Below are 20,376 nucleotides of genomic sequence, written 5' to 3' on the forward strand. Positions count from 1 at the left end.
TAACTCCAGCAAGCCTCTGCTTTCCCCTTCAGTAGCACACTGCCATTTGTCTCCTCTCTTCCTGGGAGAACGGGAAGGGAGCGCCCCACAATACTCGGTTAATTAGTGATTAAAAAAAAAAAAAAGACATCCTGTCTCCGTCATAGTCATGCTCTTGTTTTAAAAAGTTGCAGATATTACAACAAATATGCTGAGGGCAGTCTCATTTTAATCCAGCTCTTGAGTTTCATTTAAGGATTTAAAATTAAAATAAAATTTGAATAGCTACTTGGTCTGTTCAGGTAAGGGATTCTTGATATCTTTCAAAAAAGATTTCTTTTTTTTAGTCACGTGTCTCTCTGAGTGTCTGTGTGTGGGTGTGTGGTGTGAGGATGCAGGTATTCATGGAGCCCAGAAGAGCAAATCAGATGCCCTGGAGCAGGAGTCACAGGCAGTTGTGAGCCGCCCAGTGGGGGCGATTGTAACTAAACTCAGATTCCCCGAAAAATCACTGAGTGCTCTTATCTGCTGTGCCATCTCTCAGGGCCCGGGTTATGTATCTTATTATTCACTTTGTAAATGTATATCTCAGCCGAGTTTGAGATCATCTTTCTTGTGCATTTTTGTCGGCTCTTAGAATTGGATGCTTATGATAAACTCTACCCTGGACTAGAAGAGGGTAAGGTTAAGTTATTTGTGGTATCGGGGACTGTGTCATGTTTCTAACCCCCCTTTCAGGCGAGATTTTACTGTATTGTTTGCATTAGTGTAAATATTAGCATTGCAGAGACCTTTTCCTAAAAGCTAAGGAATCTGGGTTCCTTCTCTGGGTTGTCATACAGCATATGTGAGTTACAGGCTTGATGGTCCAGTGGGCAGGGCAAGCAGGACCAGCCTGGACACCTACATAGCTATCAAGGTCAGGTGAGTTACATACAATGTAAAAGTTGTGAGAAACGAAGAAGGTTCACCCTCCTCTGCTCAGCTAGGTGCTCTCTTAGCTCAACTTCGTTTTCCTGGACAAGGTGCTTACTTTGTGGGTCGTAGGTCAGAAGGCGTAGAGGCCTCTCTTTGTGCATCATTGTGATGGATGCTTCGTGGGATGCTCACATTTGCATACTGTTTCGTGCAGGCATCTTACTTTACCTGGCACTAATGGTTTCTCCCAAGAAATACAGATCTGTGTGCTTGCCTGCCATCCTCAGGGGCTGTATTCTGTGTGGTGTCTGAGAGGCGCTGTTTAAACAGCAACAAAATGGTGCCCTGGTCCAGTGAAATCATGCTCTTGTTACAAAAGAAGGCAAAGCTGTGATTTGACTTCATGTCATAGAGAAAATGTATCTTTTAGAGGGGGGAAGGGCATTCTGTTTAAGCAAGACTTTAAAGAACAACAGAAACCATTATTTCAGGGGCTAGAGAGATGACTCAGTGGTTAAGAGCCCTGGCTGCTCTTGCAAAGGCCCCACGTTCAGTTCCCAGTACCTACATCCATCTGGTGGCTCACAATTGCTTGAGTCCTACGGCATCCTGTGCCCTCTTATGGCCTCTGCCAGTGTTGTGCACATATACACACTCGGGCACATACCCAAAAAGAAATCTTGGTTTTAAAAAGCCAGTGTTGAGTCAATCTGGAAGATGTTTATAATTCTGAGTCAGAAGATGCTTCTTTCTAAACAGAGAATATCTTGTACGTAACTCAACCTGGGGGCTTGTTTCTCAATAGTCTCACTTCAGGATATCAACATGAAGAAAGCATTCAAAAGCTCCACCATCCAAGACCAGCAGGTGGTCTCCAAGAACAGCATTCCCAACCCTGTTGCTGACATTTATAATCAGAGTGACAAACCCCCGCCGCTGAGCATTCTGACACCGTACAGGTACAACTCCACGCCCCCTTCCCCACTTCCCCACAGCCTTTCCAGTGGAGGTCAAGGGATGCTTCCAGAAGCTAAAGTGTGCAGCTGTGCTGGGTGGGATCACTGCAGAGGGCTCCTGTGGGTTGAAAAAGAACACTCTGAAAGCAGTAACTGCTGTGTCATACCCAGTGAGACGTGGCTGTGGAACTGCTGGCGTTCCTAAAAGGAGAAGTGTGAGTTCTGATTTTCACACTCAGATGTGGCTGTCTTCAGCAGAAGTGGTACTTCACAGCAGCATACCAGGTGTGGGTGTGCCATTCCTTATGTTGAAGTTAGCTGGAAAGAAATGGCATGGTTCATTTATAACATGGTAAAATCCTCGCCCCAGCCCTCAGCAGCGCACAAACATCTGCTGTTCTGTTGTTGCTGTGGTGGTTGCATGTGTCAGGGACAGACTCCCAGGGAAAAGACAAAACCCAACAGGGCAACGTTCACAGGGAGAGGCCACCTGCACACACACACACATACACTTACTAAGCTTCGCACGTGTTTCCCACAACTATGGCATCTTCTTCCCACAACTCCTGTCACCATCTTTGGTTCTCTTCCTCGTTCTTACTTTCTCCTTGTCCTCCATGGTGGGCCTTGCCCCTCCACCCATCTTTTCTCCCCTCTGTGGATCTCACCATGGTGATAGCCAAATGTGCTGACTTCCCAGAGACAGTGCTGCAGCCAAGTGTCTGTGACGGTCTCTGACGACTGTGTGTCCTTTGTATGTGGGCCCAGGTTCTTCATCTGCTTTGTGGTCTTTTCCAAGGATGCACAGAAGAGGTTTAGAGCCAACCTCCATGAGAGACAGTCAGGACTGTCACCTTCTCTTTCTGCTGGACAGAGAGATTCCCTCAGACAAATAAATGGGCATGCATGCATAATCAAAACCATATGGAAACTGATGGGAGGCAGCAAAGTAACGTTACTCGGCTGCTGCGGGACCAAGGGCTTCCCTAGAGCTTAGAGTGCACACATTACAACTGCGATGGGCATGAATATAAACCTGTCTCCTGACCACTCTCTTTTTCCACTAATTTGGTTTTTTGTTCCTTTATTTGAGAAATAAGTTTTCTCCTGTCTGTGTATATTTAACTGGCCTTGCCTCTCCTGTGTGTGTCTATAGCTCAGTGGAATAGTGCTATAACGAATAACTCTCCTGATTTAATTTGAGTGCAGTATTTACATTGTGGCTATTCCAAGGATTACTGAAAAAAAATAATTTCTTCCATTTATTTTCTGAGAGCAGTGGAAAGCATTTTTAAGAGGTTCCATTTTCATTTTTGATTCTATGTCTTTCTGTATGTAGTGCACATGGCTATAATGCACCCAGAGGCTGGAGTTACAGGCAGCTGTGGGTCAGCTGCCGTGAGTGCTGGGACCTGAACTCAGATCCTCTGAAGGATAAGTTAGCTGCTTAACTGCTGAGCTATCTCTCCAGGCCCTCGAGCATTGCTGCTGATTCTTGTTACAGCCCTGAGGTCATAGTGGCTGCGATATTACTGGTTAAATGTTAAGGGAGTGATTTACATAATGATTTGAAATATTATGTAGACTATCGTGATCATAGCCGGACTTGCAGTTGACATGGCCACAGGAGATAAAGTTTCTCGAGAAAATACATTGTGTTTCTGTCACGTGTACACCCACGATCATTTTGCTTTCTGATACCAAAAAGTGTTGTGTAAACCTGAATTGACAAAAGGGACAGAGTACTTACTAGTTTTTGATCATGACTGTAGTGAAGTTCCAGTAGAATTAGTGTACTCATAGCTTACTGTTAGAATGAACCGAATAGTTCCTTAAATGCATAAGCGACTGAAATTGGATATTTGTGAGTGAGGGGCATTGTCACGTAGGATTTACACCCAGTGGGTTCTGTTTTTAAGATTGTAGAGTTGTTTGATTTTGTGTATGTGTTCATGTTTTTCCAAATGAGGAAGTTCAGGGTCTAATACATAAGGTGGTTAGCATGCTGCGTGTGGGATCCAAAGGGTTAAAGTTAAAATCACCTCCCGACGAAGGTGGCTGATGATCCTTCTTCCCTGGCTTTGAATGCTTTGGTTCACAGAGATGACAAGAAGGATGGGCTGAAGTTCTACACGGATCCCTCTTACTTCTTTGACCTCTGGAAAGAAAAGATGCTGCAGGACACAGAAGACAAGAGGAAAGAGAAACGACGTCAGAAGGTGCGTAAGGACTTCAGAAGTGCATGATGACGTCAGCGGGAGGCGCCCATCACTGTGCTCACAGGCCCTCTGCTCACATAGTCGGGGTGTTATGTCTAGTGCTTAGGTTTTCTCGGGGTGTCCTCCTTTCGCATGACAAGCTTGACACTTTAACCCAGCAATGGTCTTTTTTAAGTAGATCTGACCAGATTTGTTCTGCAGCACTTGTATGCCTCTAACAAAGGAAGTGGCGAATGCTGACGTTCAGTTTCTGACTGTGTTCGATGCCTCAGAGCTTCATGCAGTGAGTGCTCCTGTCAGACATCAGCCTGCTTTGTCTCCTTTACATTCATCTGTTAGGTGTGATGTCACTGTGGCTGAGAACTTCCTGAGGTGCTTGTGGGAGACTGGGAAGCGAGTGGTCTGGACTTTGAGAGATCTGTACAAGGAGTGAGCCCCCTTAGAGGACGGTGGAGGTAGAGGCAAACGAGAAGAATGCCATCAGGAATTTTAGAAATAGCTGTCCTACATACCATCTTGGAAGGATAAGCGGATTTGTTGGGTTAAGTGACCTACACTCTGGGAACTGCCCCTCCAGCGCTGAGAATTTATATGTACCCCATGGGGAGGAGTGATTCTCCAAAGGGGAAGATACTCACTGACCGTTTTATGCTCTCTTCAAAAATCAACCACCTGGACCAGGCTTTTAATCCCAACACAGGGAGGCAGAAGCAGGTAGGTCTCTGTGAGTCCAAGACCAGCCTGTTCTATGTGATAGATCCGGGGCCAACCAGGGCTACATAGTGAGACCCTGTATCAAAAGAGAAAGCACCAACCACAAACCAGAATAACAAAACAGACCACGGTAGAATAATACCAACAAAAACGGCCACTCAGCTTAGCTTGACAAATACTAGGTTACACTGGAAGAAGTACTTAGCGCTGGGTGGGCCGTCTTGAGGTTGGGAGTATTTGGATGTCTTGAGCTGAAGATGAATAAGAACTCGAGGTTTGGAAAGACGACCAAAGGATGGGCCCAGGGTAGCTCAGCTGAGAGTACTGGGAGTCTGAGCAGGCCTTGGCTTCCCTTCTCAGCACAGACAAATGAAGAGGGAGGAGGGGTAGGGAGGAGGAGGAGGAGGAGGGCGCAGATTCAGGAGGAGGGTTTTGAGAGGTGTGTCAGATGACACTCTCTGCACGCACTCACACCAGGGCAAGATTTAGATGGGGACCTGGGAAGAACTCAAGCAAAGAAGTCATGGAAGAAAAATGCATTGAAAGCCATCTTTGTCTAAAGTGCCATCCCTTTCGTTGTAAAGGAGAAACCCAGGATTTTCGGGAGGGCCCTCCATGGATATCTTCTGTCCTTTCTAAAAGCCTTCCCTTCTCATATCCATCTCAGAAGGGTTTCCCTTCTTGAAAACTGATTGGTTGATTGGTTGATTGGTTGATTGTGTGTAGGCGTTTTGCCTGATGTATGTTGTGTACTATTGGAGTGCCTGGTACCTGCCTGCAGAGGCCAGATAGGGCGTCAGATCCCCTGGAACTGGAGTTACAGATGGCTGTGAGCCACTGTAGCAGACTATAGCCTGCTGAAAGAAAATTGTTCTAGCTGTTGTTGCTGGTATGTCATTATTGTACTCATACTGGCTTCATAAGGATATTGGAGTGTGTGTGTGTGTGTGTGTGTAAGAATCTATGTTTAATAAATAAAAAGGGAAAACTAAATAAAATCTAGAATCCTTAAATGAGGGACTACATGTGATATTGTCTTTGGAGACATAGTTCCTGTAATATCAGGGTATCCAGTTGATCCATTTTCCCTTACTCTCTGTAGCTGAATTCAGTTCGTTGTGTGTGAATCCAGTGTTGTCTGCATCCTCTCCTGTTGTCAGTCACCAATCAGCTGTCATGAGCAACACAGCAGTAAAGCTTGGGGAGAAACCATCTCTGGCAAGAAGACTTAGAGTCTGTCCTTTGGGCAATCCCAGCAGTGGCAAAGCTGACCTGTGTTTGATTTCAGGGACCTCTATGTTCCTTTCCTAGATGTGGGGCTCATTTCTTTGTGTGCCCAGCAGTGGTTATGGCTCCCTTTCCTCTGTCTCCTCGCAGGCCGTGGTTTTCTTAGTGAGCACTGCTCTAAGTTGAGATGGACTCTTGTGTTAAGTCTGTAACTGTCTCCCAGCTGGCACTTGGAGCTTGCCAGAGACTTCTGCCATTATTATTATTATTATTATTATTATTATTATTACTACTACTGCTACTGCAGTTTTGCCTTTTTATATAGGTTTAAGTAGTTTATATCCTCTTTGCTTAATTCCAATAGGTCATAGATACCTAGAAATGCATCCATTACTTTCAAATTACCAACTTATTATAAAGCAGGTCTTAGGTCCCAGTGAGCTTCCAGCTTTTTCTGTTGGCTGTGGCTGTATCTCCCACCTCATCTCTAGTTCTATTAATGTGCGTCTTACTCGGGTGCTTTGAGCTGTTTTGACTTTTAATCTTATTTACCTTTTCAAATAACCAATTCTTCCATTGATTTTTTTTTAAAAAAATTTCATTTCTTTCTTCCATGGCATCTCTTACTTCTCTTCCCCTGCTGATTTGGGGTTTTCTTGTTCTTATTTGTCCAAGGTTCTAAAGGGACAGTTTTACCTTTTGACTTGAAAGCTCCCATTTCTAAGATGTGGGCACTCAGAGCTGTAGACTGCTTTCATTACACCATGGATCCCTTCGGTTTGTTTTCTTCACTAGGGAAGGATCCTCCTTCAGTGATAACTGGTAGTTTGGCTGGATGTAGTCACCTGCATCAGCAGAATAAGGATATATCTTGATGGGATAGCCTTCAAGAGCAGAGAGTCTTTTCTTGGAAGAGGTATGGAGAGGCACCCTAGGGTAGGACACTGTGTTGCATAGTCTGGGGATTCTAATGCAAGCCCATGTCACTGAGATACGTTTTATTACCTTTAGTATTTCAAGATACCGGCTATGTGAGTGTCTCCATCTTATATGCATGATACTGGCTAGAAGTGAAAGCTAAACTGTTGGGAGCAAATAGCACACCTATCCCGACTATGTCAGTGTGTGTGTGCCCCCCGAGCAGGAAGAGTGACAGTCATTAAGTGCCTTCAACAGTGTGCTTCTTAATTAGCATGCAGATAGGCTCCCCATCAAAACCTCTCTCCCCTTTTTCTTTTGGGTTTTTAAAATACACACACAATATATCCTGGTTGTAATGCCACCAAGTGGCTTTGACTGTGACGGAGACCCACCCTCTCTGTGGGGACCTAGCATTGCTTAGCAGTCTTGTGAACATCTTCTCGGACCTTTAGGCCATGTACTATGGCATGCATACACATGCGTGGGAGCATTTTATATATGTAAAATCATACCGACATGATTTGTGCACACAAAAATTAAGGATGTGGGTTTTTTTCCTTAATAGTATACACTATTCTGAATTATAAATACTCCATAAACTACCTTTGCTGTGCTGAGGAGTGGGTGTTGCTTGTGAATTGCGCTCCTGAAGCCCCAGGGTTGTTTTCCTACAACAGTAGAGGTGATTCTTCAGGGTACCTTTCTAGAAGGTGAATCGCTGTTAATGAGGAGATTTGGATGGTCCCGTCATATGGCCCTTGCCCTGTGAAAGGCTGAAGACTCAGTTCATACTGCCAGAGGGCCTTGGTGAATACTGTTGACTTGCTGAGTGCCCATCCATCTGCATTTCGTCTTTTCTTACCCTCTACAGCCATTCCTACGTCGTGTGTGCATTTTATGTTCTTACTCTTAAAGCTCTCCAGAGCCTCTAAACACCTCTGAAAACAATCCAGTCCAGCCACCTCTTTCTCACTGTCTCACTGTAGGCAAGGTGACACTTGGTATACATATAGACAGATGCACATATTTAGATGAAATGTATACACATACAGTATGCATGTTTAATATAAAACTGGATATATGATATATCACAGTTTAAAACATATTTGTATTTTACCACAGTCTATAGAGACTTGTTCATGCTGGCTGTCAGACTTCCCCTTTCAGGAAGTAAGCTCCATGAGGATAGAAACTCTGTGTGTGTGTGTGTGTGTGTGTGTGTGTGTGTGTGTGTGTGTGTGTGTGTGTTGGCCATTTGCATCATCAGAGCCTGAGTGCTGGGCATGGTCCCTGGGCCATGCTTGTGCTTGGGGCTTTGATCACTAAGCCAGCATTTACTGAGTGTGTGCTTCATGTGAAGGTAAAAGAGGAGGCGAGGTCCATAAGGAGAGTAGGAGGGAAAGCACACACCCTTTGTCATGGAAGATCGTCAGTGCTGGTGCAAGAAAAGGGTCAAATGTGTAAATGCCCAGAGAGGGCCTCCCCTTGGAAGAGGGGCTTGGCGTCCAACCACTAAGAGAATGGAATACACCTTGGCTAACAGACAGGACTGTGTAAGAGTGGCTTTGTGTCTAAGCAGGTAAGTTTATCTGTGCATGCGCTCATGCGTCACACACATGTACATGCACACACATATAGGGGCTCAAAAGTATGTCAGTGTGGCAAATAATTTTTATGAATGGTATTACCAGATACCTCACATGAGCAATGCAGATCTAGGCACAGGCATGTTAAACAGGCTATAACCCCAGCAGGGGAGAGTGCTGACCCAAAGGCAAAGGTAGGCAGCTGTGGCGGAGCTGCTGTATCTGTAGAGACCCACTTCATTCCTGATGGACCTGGTGAGCCCGAGGCATGTGCTGTTAGAATTTCCTACTGTTTGATGTAATTAGGATGTGAACACCTCTTGCGTGTGCACCAGGCTTGTTTTCTGTGCATTGTAACTGCATCTAACCTGCTGTTTTCCTTTCCCTCTGTCTTGGCATGCTTGCTCTCTTTTCTTGGACATCAGGAGCAAAAGCGTGTAGATGGCACCACCCGAGAGGTGAAAAAGGTTAGAAAAGCCAGAAACAGGCGCCAGGAGTGGAATATGATGGCGTATGACAAGGAGCTTAGGCCCGACAACAGGTTGTCTCAGAGTGTGCACCACGGAGCATCCTCCGAGGGATCTCTGTCCCCAGATACTAGGTGTGTGCATGTCATGGACCCTTCTCCCCATGTTTGAGTTCCTATATTTTGGGTTTCTGTGTGCCCTACTGTGTCCTTAAAATTGACATCTGTATTTTGCTTTTAAAATAATGCTTTAGGCATGCTATTTGAATGTGGGTCACTTTGCTAGCCTTTAAAGCTTTCGTCTGTGTTCTCTGGGGTTAATCTGGAAGGTGGAGCTTTAACGTGGATTCTGAACTTGGGTGACTGTCAATGACTCGGGTTTTGCTTAGTCATCACTTACTGCTTTAATGTAAAATGTTGAAATTCCTTTGTTCTTTGTCAGTAGGACCCAGGAAGACCTTCATTTGAAGAAGGCACAGACAAAAAGGAGGGCTTGCTATCTCTTTCCAAACCACTCAACTTACACACTCTTATTTCAGGAGGACTTCCTGCCGAGTTTCCTTTAAAACGTTGGCAGCAGTTAAGTAAAAATGTTTTTTTGCAGGAGCCAACAGAGAGGTCACGAGGACACACTTGTCACGCAGAGAGACTCGCTTGATGACCAGCTGGCCTGTTTTAACTTTTGGTTTTATTTCTTGCTTCTGTTTTATCGAATCATGTTCCATTTGTGTGGACTTCCAGGGCTTCTGCATTTGCAGGTTAGAATTCAAGCCGGACGCATAGCTCAGTTGGAAGAGTGGTTTCCTGGCATCTGTGAAGCCCTGGGCGTGAACCCTGGTTTCATAAACTGGGCGTGCTGTCACAAGCCTGTAACCTGACACCCAGAGGTGGAGGCAGGATGACCAGAAATTCAGGGTTATCCTGGGCTACATATTTGAGGCCAACCTGGGATACATGAGACTCTTTTAAAAGTAACAACAACAAACAAAGGTACAAACTAACCAAAACATCAAGAATTTATCCAAGAAAATGTCAAAAAAAACATGAAATCAGGTATGCACTTGTATTTGATTTCTTTACCTTTTGGTTTTTTTTCTTTCCACCTTTATTATTACCTTGGAGTTTAGCACCGTCTCTACCCACCCAAAAGAATAGGTGGGTGTGTAGGGGACAAGCTTAGGGGCTGCAGGACTTCTGATCCTGCTTCCTGCCCGGGCCTATGAGCTCTGAAAAGGCGTGCCCCAGGTCATCTTTTGTACACCTGTAACCTTAGGTGTTCAGAGAACTCTGGGAGCTCTGAGCTCTGGCCTCATGCTTGATCTTTAGTGTCAGGTTATTGATTCTACGGCTCTGCTCCTGCCATGAAGGGTGCAGGAACCCCAGAGTCCCCATGGTGTCTATTTCTTGTTTTGACAAGTAACTTGGTTGGGGTTTTAATTTTGTCACAGAAAGCACACACATTGTTTTCACTCTGTATATGGTCTGATTTAAACACGTACAGATGGGGAAGGGTGGATTTTTCTTTATACCCTCAGTTGAATGCTGCTCCCTAGAGTCTGAGATTGTCCCATGCCTGCACGGTACTGATCGATGGCCTTTGGACTCATTTGATCCTCTGCTTCTGTGCTCACATTGCCTAGGCACAGTTTCATTCTCTTAGGTGGCTCCTCTGTCACAGTGGCTAGTGTCCCATGCCCTCTGCTGTGACTCACTGTTGCAGACCTGACTTTAGCAAACATCACAGTTCATCACTGTACTTGGACCGAACCCCTTCAATTAGACTGGCATGTTTTATTGAAACTGCAGCCTTTTCTCTCTTTAAAGATGAATATTTTTCTTTTAATTATTTGTATGTATGTGGATGTGATACTCTGTGTGAGTGAAGCGCCTATGGAGGCCAGAATGGAGCAGCAGATCCCCTGGGCTTGGAGTTACAGAGGGGTGTTAACTGCTATGCAGGTGTGGGAATCAAACCAGGGTCCTCTGCAAGAGCAGCCAGTGAGCTTAGCTGCTGAGCCTTCCCTCCAGCCTTAGCTTGTTCTTACTATGAAATTAAAAATACTTACATCTGGAAATCACAGAAGGAAATTACAAATGAATACTCACCCTGACGTCATCCAGAGAAGGCAGTTAGCTGTTTCTCGCTCTGTCTTTAGTCCTTGTCTGGGCCTGAGTGCGGTTTTTATCTTTACAGAATTGGAATTTCTCTTTTACTTTGTTTGTTTGTTTTACTTCTATTATTGTTGTTGTTTGGATTTTATTTATTTATTGACCTAGGGTCTCACTATGTACATAGCCCTGGGTTCCCTGGAATTCTCTATGTAGACCTTAAACACACAGAGATCCACGGACCTCAGCCTCCCAAGTACTGAGATTAAAGGCACACATCACCATGCCTGGCTCTTTGACATCTTCAATATATTTTATTTTAAATATTATTTGGTAAAAGCATGATTTTTAGAGGTGTCTTCTTCCTCTTACCCATGAGCATTAAAGATACTAAGGAAAGTTTAACCTTAAGTTTTATGGGCTGTGTATAAGGCAGTCTTTTTGTGTAAGGCAGTCCTACTGTGTATAAGGCAGTGGTACTGTGTATAAGGCAGTCCTACTGTGTATTAAAGGCAGTGGTACTGTGTATAAGGCAGTCCTACTGTGTATTAAAGGCAGTGGTACTGTGTATAAGGCAGTCCTACTGTGTATAAGGCAGTGGTACTGTGTATAAGGCAGTGGTACTGTGTATAAGGCAGTGGTACTGTGTATAAGGCAGTGGTACTGTGTATAAGGCAGTGGTACTGTGTATTAAAGGCAGTGGTACTGTGTATAAGGCAGTGGTACTGTGTATAAGGCAATCCTACTGTGTATAAGGCAGTGGTACTGTGTATAAGGCAGTCCTACTGTGTATTAAAGGCAGTCCTACTGTGTATAAGGCAGTCCTACTGTATATAAGGCAGTCCTATAAACAGAGTGTTTTAGCTCAGCCCAGGAAAATGAACCTCTTAAGTTGTGTCCCCTCCTGACAGATTGCTAGGCATGGCTTGCTTCTAACTATGAGTTCTGGATGAGCAGCCGATGGAATGTTCTCTGTAATCAGAAATCAGTATGTCTCCATGTCCTTACTTTCTCCAATTCTGGGGCCCGCTTCTCTAAACATCCCTGGGAATTGATAAGATTCTCAAGTTAAGTGAATAGCCTCCTTCCTGCTTCCATTACCTTAACACACTGGTTCTCTGCTGCAACAATGTCGACTGACCATCACAGAACCCCAGGGTCATGCTGCTCAGTGCCACGTCAGTGGCCTGCCTTGTGGCAACTTCTACCTACTCACTCAGCCTTCTCCAAGTGCCCCTGCAACTGCCTGATGGCACCCTGTTCCCTGTCCTCACCTGATCAGCTCCTGCTGCTTCTCCTGTTGTCACTCTTCATCAGAGTCCTGTTCCCATCAATTCTGTGTCTGTCTCCATGTGGCCAATCACCTGCTTTGTCTTGGCTTCTTTTCTCAAAGCTATGTTCCAAGGATGGCGTTCTCGTTTGTACCACGGAACGTGCTGCATCCTATCGTGTGTCGCACTGGAGACACTCCATTCTGGGCTGGGTGACATGTCAGTGATGTAGTCACCTAGGTAGGCTGTCTGTATCATCAGTGACCCCATAGATTTAGATCTGTTTCTATTTTTGAAATGTACTGAACCCAAATGCATGTCAGATATTTTCTACCACTAAAATACGGTACCTCTGCTGCTAGCTCTTGGAAGAGTGACTAAGACATCTTCACGTACAGTTGTGATCTAGACCACAGCTCACAAACAGGCGAGACAAATAAGTTACTGTTATGCTGAAGTTAGGGGACAGAAGGGAGGGAGGAGCAGACCCTCTGGCTGGGGAAAGCTGCCCACAGAAGTCCCAAAGTCGGGCATGAGTTTGCGTCTTCATTTCTGTCCTTGCCACGTCCCCAGTGTGTGCTTACCTGTTTCCCTTCAGAGAGAGAAACTCAAGCTCAACCCTAGCAGGAACCAGCAAGTGTATGTGAGAAAAGTCAGGACGAGAAGAGAAGAGTGGGAGAGGAGGAAAATGGGCATTGAATTCATGAGTGACGCAAAGAGGCTGGATCAGGCAGGGAGCGCCAAGGAAGACGACACCAGGCCCAGAGGGTGCGTCATTCTGCTTTTTTGGATCCGCAGCCCCAGATGAAGCCCTGCTTCAGCATCGTGGGGGGATGTGCAGCCCCCATGACTGTCCTGTAAAATGGGTGCCTCTTACTAACTTGGCTTGCTGCTGCTACCTAATGCCAGCTGTTACCCTCCCGCAGGCTCTGCAGGATGCCAGCCATCACCTCTTTTCCAAAGTGCTCACTAACTCAAGATCTCCATTCCCTCTAGAGCTCTGTTGTGCCAATGGGTTTACAGCCTGGGAAGCCAGTCAGTGCTGATCCTCCTTCTTCGGGTTCAATACATTTCTGCCATTTATGAAAATGCAGCTCACGGTGCATTCTGGATCCTTCTTTGTCTTCTTGCTGTTAACATGTATCCAGTTCACCTGCTGTTTCACACTGCCAAATTATATGTTGTGGTATTTTATTGCCTCTGAAGTTTCTCCATCAATCTGAGATATTGTTTCTAAATGAATGGGATTTGTCATACACAATTTTCATAAAGAAATACATGAAGTGCTGTGGCGATGTCTCTGCTGGTCCCCACTTACTGGTCTGACTTCTCAAAGCTTCTGATCTGAATCCATGTAACACTGGGCTTGCTATTAAAATCATTGTGTTGTTGCTTGGAAGCTCTTGGGGGCTGGACTTAGCTGAATGTAAAAGAAATAAATGTCTCTGTTCATATACTGACCATGCTATTTCTCCATATGCAGCTACCTCTTAGGGGACATTTGTAAAACTTCAATTTCTCTCACCCCCATTCCTCCAAACTCAGGTCTCACACATCCGATGTCACCGATTATTCTTATCCTGCTACTCCCAACCATGCTTTGCAAGCACAGCCGGTGACACCTTCCTACACGGCTGGTGATGCACCACTGCATGGAACCACAAACCAAGGCGCTGAGCACGAGTACCGACCGTCGTCTGCCTCGGCAAGGCACATGGCCCTGAACAGACCTCAGCAACCACCGCCACCGCCTCCTCCCCAGGCGCCAGAGGGGTCCCAGGCCTCTACGTCAGTGGCTCCAGCCGACTATGGGTAAACTACTATTCCTTTCACGTTCGCTTTTGCTGGTGAATTGGTGTCTTGGAAGAATTTTATCACATAGAATATAGTCAAGAATGATTGGGCATAGTGTCAGTGTCGACAGAGGGTGTCAAATCAACTAGGTGCAGAATCCAGCCACTGACATTTTCCTTTTGTAGTCACATCCTGGGTGGACAGTGTGCTTGTGTCTGTCCCCTGTTCATACAGACTCTAAGCCAGGGCACCCATAAAGGGTAAACTGCTTATTCGAGAACTTGTCCACACCCTCGAGTTTCAACCAGAAAATGTAATTCACTCCTCAGCATTCACCCTGTAGTCCCTTCTCGGCCTCCTGGCTCCTGGAACATTCTGTGCCTCTTGTTCTCTGATTTGTGGATTGAATGCCTTCACTGTGTCCAGATCACGTGATAATTCATTTGAAACCCTCTCTTTTATTTTGGCAGATTGTTTTTGGCTCTCTTAGATTTAGTCTTTAAAATGCTCCCTAGTGTCTACACCCAGGAAAGTTTAATATAGCAATATGTCTTCTCCATCAAAGGAAACCTGTTCTTTCTGGTTGTGCCCGCAGCCTGAAAGAAGAGACCATGTGGTCTGGGTGTCCCCAGCCCTTTGGCCTTGGCTAAACTGGGATTCCCAGGGTATGTTTTGAAGCTGCTATGTCAGGCACACAGAGGGTCCGAGGCTTGGAAACTGTTAACCTGTCTCTTGGAGTGTTTGGTATACCTCCGGGTACCTTAACCCTGAAGATCCTGTTAGGACAGGACCAGAGAAGGGAGCATCACCCCAGCCTTTGTCTCCTTGGCCTCAGACAAGGTTCTGAGTGGCACAGCTCTGAGAGGCCTGGAATGGAAAGAAGGGCACTAACCTTCTGCTGCCATCCGTGGATCTTACCCACCCGCAGAATGTACCATGCATTTCAAAAAATGGTCATTTTAGGTACATATCAGTGGGTTTTTAACTGTCATGATGAAAATCATACAACTGGGAGAACCTGACCCTCAGAGTGGACACTCACACCCCGCAGTGACTCTGGTCCAGGTGACAGCCCCATGCTCTGTGTCTGAGCCATCTCCCTCTATGTTACATTAGAACTTGGGAGACATGACCCTCCCTGGTTACTTGGGTGACTGTTTTATTTATTCCTTAGGATGCTTCCAGCACAGATAATTGAATACTACAACCCCTCAGGACCGCCACCACCTCCCCCTCCACCCATGATTCCCTCAGCACAAACTGCCTTCGTCAGCCCTCTCCAGATCCCTGCACAGCCCCCGTTCCCTGCCTCAGCCGTCTCCACATACCCCACTCCCCCTCACCAGCCCTCCACTGGGCTCCTGGCCACAGCACCACCACCCCCAGGTCCCCCACCTCCTCCACCTGGTCCTCCTGGCCCCTCCTCCCTATCCTCATCCCCAATGCATGGTCCCCCTGTGGCTGAGGCAAAGCGCCCAGAGCCTGCACAGCCACCCATAAGTGATGCAAGAAGTGACCTCTTGGCTGCCATCCGGATGGGTAAGTATGCATGCAGGTTCACAGTCTGTGTTCGGAAGAGACTGATTTGTGGCTCAGCCAGCTACACTGACTTCAAAAGATGACGATACATTCCGTCATTTGTACTTTCTTATTACATTGGATTTCTTCTATGGGTAGCATAGAAACACAGTATAATAAAAGTTAAACCTTGGGGAAAGCCGTACTTGACAAGAAGCCAGAAGCTAGGCATCAAGGGATAGATTCATTAATAGGACCTTTCTCCACTTTGAACCTCAAGAATGAGATGGAAGTGAGTGACTGCCCAGCAATGGTTTTGTTTTCAACAAAGCTAAGGTTACACTGGACTTGTCACAGACACAGCATGGTGTGCCAAGCCAGTGGCTTCTGGAATTTATTCAGAAGTCCACAGATTGTGCCAGGCAAAACTCCTGCCCTTACTGCTGAGCCCTGACACAGGAGAGGTGGCATGAGCATCTTGTAGACCTTGAGCCTGTGGACTGCCCCGGAGCCTCCCCAGGAGACCTGTGTGCTGTACCATTCACCCTTAACCTGTCAAAGCACAGCTGGCCCCGGGCAGCACCAACAGGCTGCGGAATATTCCTCACACCCTAAGGAACTCTACAGCCTCTTGGTCACTGTTTGCCTGTCTTGGGTGGAAGTAACCGGGGGAGGCTGCTGGTCAGCAACCCTGGAACTCCACTCTGGTAACATCCTTGACAGAGCTATGGTGCAGCTCAGGCCTCTGCCTCTGCCTGAACTCATTGAATCAGGCCTGTGCATACATAACTCAAACACACACAGACACACAGACACACACACACACACACACACACACACACACCTCTGCTGCTGCTAAAGACCCTGGAATTTCTAAGTATCTTGAACATCATTGAAATACTTTGGTTTGTTAAGAGATGAAGTCTGAAAGCCAATGGGAGGTCAGCTCTCCCCTCTTAGGCTGAGAGTCTTAGACATGGTTTTGTCTATCCTCGGACAGTCCAGTGAGCACATAGCCAGAGACTACCATGCTCCAGAAGACCACGTCTGTTCTCTACAGGAGCAAAGCCTGTCAATATCGAGAGCTCAAAGACCTCTCTAGATTAGAGTTTAACAGAATGGAGACAAATGAGCCAGGAAAAATTCCCCCACTAGGTTGGCTGAGTTGCACCATTTAAAAAAGGTTTATAGGGAAAATAGAAACAATGTTTTTCTTCAGGAAATAACACATTAAGTAGTTATATATTTTAGTAATACAGGACCTGTATCTCCAGTAACTCCTGAACCATCCAGAGAAAAGTGTATGCATGTATGTGTGAGTCTGTGTGAATGCGTGGTGTGTGTGTGTGTGTGTGTGTGTGTGTGTGTGTGTGTGTGTGTGTGACAGATTGGGAAAGCTTGTTCCAACATTGTCAGGGTAATTAATATGGGAATATTTTCTCCTGATTTTGTACCTAGACCATAAATCTGAAATTCTGTCAAAGGGCAATGCTAAGTGCTTCATGTTAAGCCACCGGCCTGTTGTGTTACCAAGCAGTAGCACAGACGGTTGTATTTTGTGTCCATTTCCAGCCATAGCCTGAGTTTACATGTTTTCTCTGCCCTCCCTCCAATGTTCAGGGTCTTGTCTTTATAAACTCGTCTAGACAGGGCGACCTGTTTGGTGTCCTTCCCTGGGAGCCAGGAGACTGATTCTCCCTTCTCCCCCCACCACCCCCGCCCCCGTCTCCTGTTTGCAGGAATCCAACTGAAAAAGGTGCAGGAGCAACGCGAGCAGGAAGCCAAGCGGGAGCCTGTCGGGAATGATGTGGCCACCATCTTGTCTAGACGCATTGCTGTGGAGTACAGCGACTCAGACGACGACTCTGAGTTTGATGAGAATGACTGGTCTGACTGAGGCGCAAGGGCCAGGCAACCAGTGGACAGCCAGGGCCCCATATGCAAGTGTGTTAGGAGCTCCTGTGCTCTCTGCACCCTCACAGTGGTATTTCCCTGTAGCTTTAGTCCCTTTTGTATTAACAGTGTGATTTGCTTCTGCACATCCTTCTGGATTTGTTGAGTACTTACTGTGTAATACTTAAGTGCCACAGAACACAGCACACCGTGCTGCACACCAGGAAACTCGCAGTGTTAGTGCATCATCCTGAAACAGCACCTTGCTTCCCTCTCAGCCATGAGAGTCCCCTCTCCTGTCCATCCTGATTTGGTGGGCTTGCCACGTATCTGTGCAGCTGCCCCATGTCAGCTCTTTGCAAGATCAATGGCTGTGTGTCTCAGTGATGTCTTCCGACCGGTGGGTGATACGCTTCCCTGTTTCTTCCCTTTGCAAATTGAATTCCAGATAGACATGGTTGTAGAGGGGAAAGTTTAACAAATCAGAATGAAATGTTTGTCTGTTTGCACACTGGGCCTGGTGGCCTCCAAGGAAATGTGTACGCTCGTTTGCTTTCTCTAACTTGGCACTTGCAACCGAGAGCGGCCATTCTTATGTGGGGAGCCCTGTGGGTACTCATGTGGAAAGTGCCCACTGACTTTTGCAGATGGAGCTCACTTTCATGGCTAGCCCTGATAGCGTTGGGCACCAGTTAGCCAGGCCATGTTCAAGCTGCCCAGAGTCTGCAGAGCTTGCATGGCAGAGCAGCCGCATCTGGTTCCCTCCTACTCCACCCAGTGGAAAAGAGACCTACAGGTTTTATTTTCTGGGATCCCTGCTCCTCTGTTCACCAGGGAGTGAGCACAGGTCAGCACCTCACCCCCCTTGCTCTGAATCATGGAAGCTTGACTTTAGCTGAGAGATGCCACCAGCTGTTCACAACCCATGGTGCTGTGGCTAGATTCCTGCTCAGTCTCTCAAACAGGGCCACACCCCTCCTGAAGCACAGCTCTCTTCTCTCCTGTTGTTGGCACATTTTCAATTTTAAAAAGTACCTCACAAGATAAACTTGATTCAGCCAGTTGCCCGGGCAGAGACCTGACTTCCTCTCTGCTGCCCTGATCCTTTTTACCAAATGGCAATTCCATAGTCCTGGCTGAGGTAGGGGCTCAAAGTCCAGTGTCTGCTTTGCAATTCTGGAAGGACAGCTGCTTATTTAAATAAGTCTTTGTGATATCCGAAGGCTTGGGTTACAGGGAGGACCTTGCAGAGGGACCAGGACACTGCCTTCCCTTAGGTGCATTATTTAAGTGGCCTGCAGCTCTTAATATCTCTCACTTTTTATGAAAAGAAAAATTCAGATCTGGGGTGACATTGTGTCAGTTGACAGGGAATGCCTGTGGGATAATTAAAAGTGGTTTTTGCTCATGAGTTTGGGATGTCACCCAGCCACCCACATCGCCTGCTATTGTGTGTGGACGCCTGTCCGCTTGGCCAGCTATCCTGTAACACCTGCCAGTAGTAGGTTTTCCTCATGTCAATATGACAGTGAAAGCCCATGTGCAAGCCCCTCCCTATGCCCTGCTTTGACATGTGTCTGAGTGCTCTGTGCTGCGTGATGGCCATCCTGGAGCCTGCGCACACGTGGCCGCTGCTGTGACTCGCTGTCATTGGTAATTTGTGAGAGGCTTTTTCTTTCTTTCTCAGTTCTGTTTTTCCACACTGAGACCCACCATGTTGGCATCATCCTCGAGACTTTGACATTTGAGCCTTTTGTTCTGTCTCCCATGTGCCCTGTAGAACCCAGCACTCACTATGCTCTCAGGGTGGAGGGAAGACATTAAAGCTACCAGCCATTGTCAGGATTTTTTCTACTGATGTCACATCAGAATATAACTAGTGGCTCCTTACTCACAAATGTTCACGATCTTCTCCATTGTCACTTGTCCTGTAGTTTTGCCAACAAGTTAATTTTAGTTTGATTTTATAGCTAGAGAGAAAGCTTTTGCCCGTTGCATTCTGTAACCTTCAAAAGAATGGGAAACGACTAAAATCCAATTCAGATTATTTTTAGAGATTCTTTTTGGCAAATTTGATTTAGTCTAAAATTTAAATTCAAGTTGCTTGAATACTTTACAAAATGAGAACAAAGTAAAAAGTTTAGATTTTTGATTTCCACTTTTTTTAAAAAAGTATTTACTAAAACAAATGGAGAACAGGCATAGTAGCATATTTGATTTCTATACATTTCATGCTTATACTTACATCTACAGATTGCAAGGTTGTTTTATATGATCCCGTTATAGTGTTCCATCTGTATTTTAGCTGAGTTTCAGATACGGTATTTTCTCATAGTGTAGACTCAGGCAGATGAATAGCCGGAGAGGTGGGTGAGTGGGCGGATGAATGGGTGAGTAGATGGATAGATAAATGGATGAGTGGGTGGGTGGGTTAGGTGGGTAAGTAGCTAGGTGAATGGGTGGGTGGATAAATGGATGAGTGGATGGGTGGATTGGTGGGTGGGTGGATAGGTGAATGGATGATAGGTGGTGGATGGTTGAGTGGGTGGATTCATGATAGATGGATGGATGGGTGGATGGATAATAGGTTGATGGGTGGATAGGTAAATAGAGATCAGTGGGTGGATTGGAAAGTAGGTGAATGAATGGATGGCAGATAGATGGATCAATTACAGATGGATGGATGCATGGAATGGATAGGTGGATGGGTGGTGGCTAGAAGGTGCCTGAGTCTGCACATCACTGCACTGAGAAGGCAAATGAGTGCATTATACGATTAGCACCAAACCCCAAGCCTCTGCACTT

At 46.1% G+C, this 20,376-nt stretch overlaps 1 protein-coding gene across 2 annotated transcripts in view; it reads left to right on the forward strand.

The window, feature by feature from the left end:
- The window catches only part of Wasf3 (WASP family member 3), an 86,581-nt gene extending 67,145 nt beyond the window's left edge, over window positions 1-19,436 (forward strand). The window contains exons 5-10 of one of the 2 annotated variants that reach the window (XM_021162982.2): window positions 1,703-1,856; window positions 3,955-4,072; window positions 8,946-9,121; window positions 13,912-14,178; window positions 15,335-15,699; window positions 17,418-19,436. In XM_021162982.2, the coding sequence (XP_021018641.1) occupies window positions 1,703-1,856; window positions 3,955-4,072; window positions 8,946-9,121; window positions 13,912-14,178; window positions 15,335-15,699; window positions 17,418-17,575 (1,238 nt within the window). In that variant the 3' untranslated portion in view covers window positions 17,576-19,436. Of the gene's footprint in view, window positions 1-1,702; window positions 1,857-3,954; window positions 4,073-8,945; window positions 9,122-12,964; window positions 13,135-13,911; window positions 14,179-15,334; window positions 15,700-17,417 lie in introns of both variants that reach the window. The other variant, XM_021162983.2, reaches the window with a different exon arrangement.
- Window positions 19,437-20,376: the final 940 nt, after the last annotated feature.

Source organism: Mus caroli, chromosome 5, assembly GCF_900094665.2.
Source record: "Mus caroli chromosome 5, CAROLI_EIJ_v1.1, whole genome shotgun sequence".
Taxonomy (NCBI): domain Eukaryota; kingdom Metazoa; phylum Chordata; class Mammalia; order Rodentia; family Muridae; genus Mus; species Mus caroli.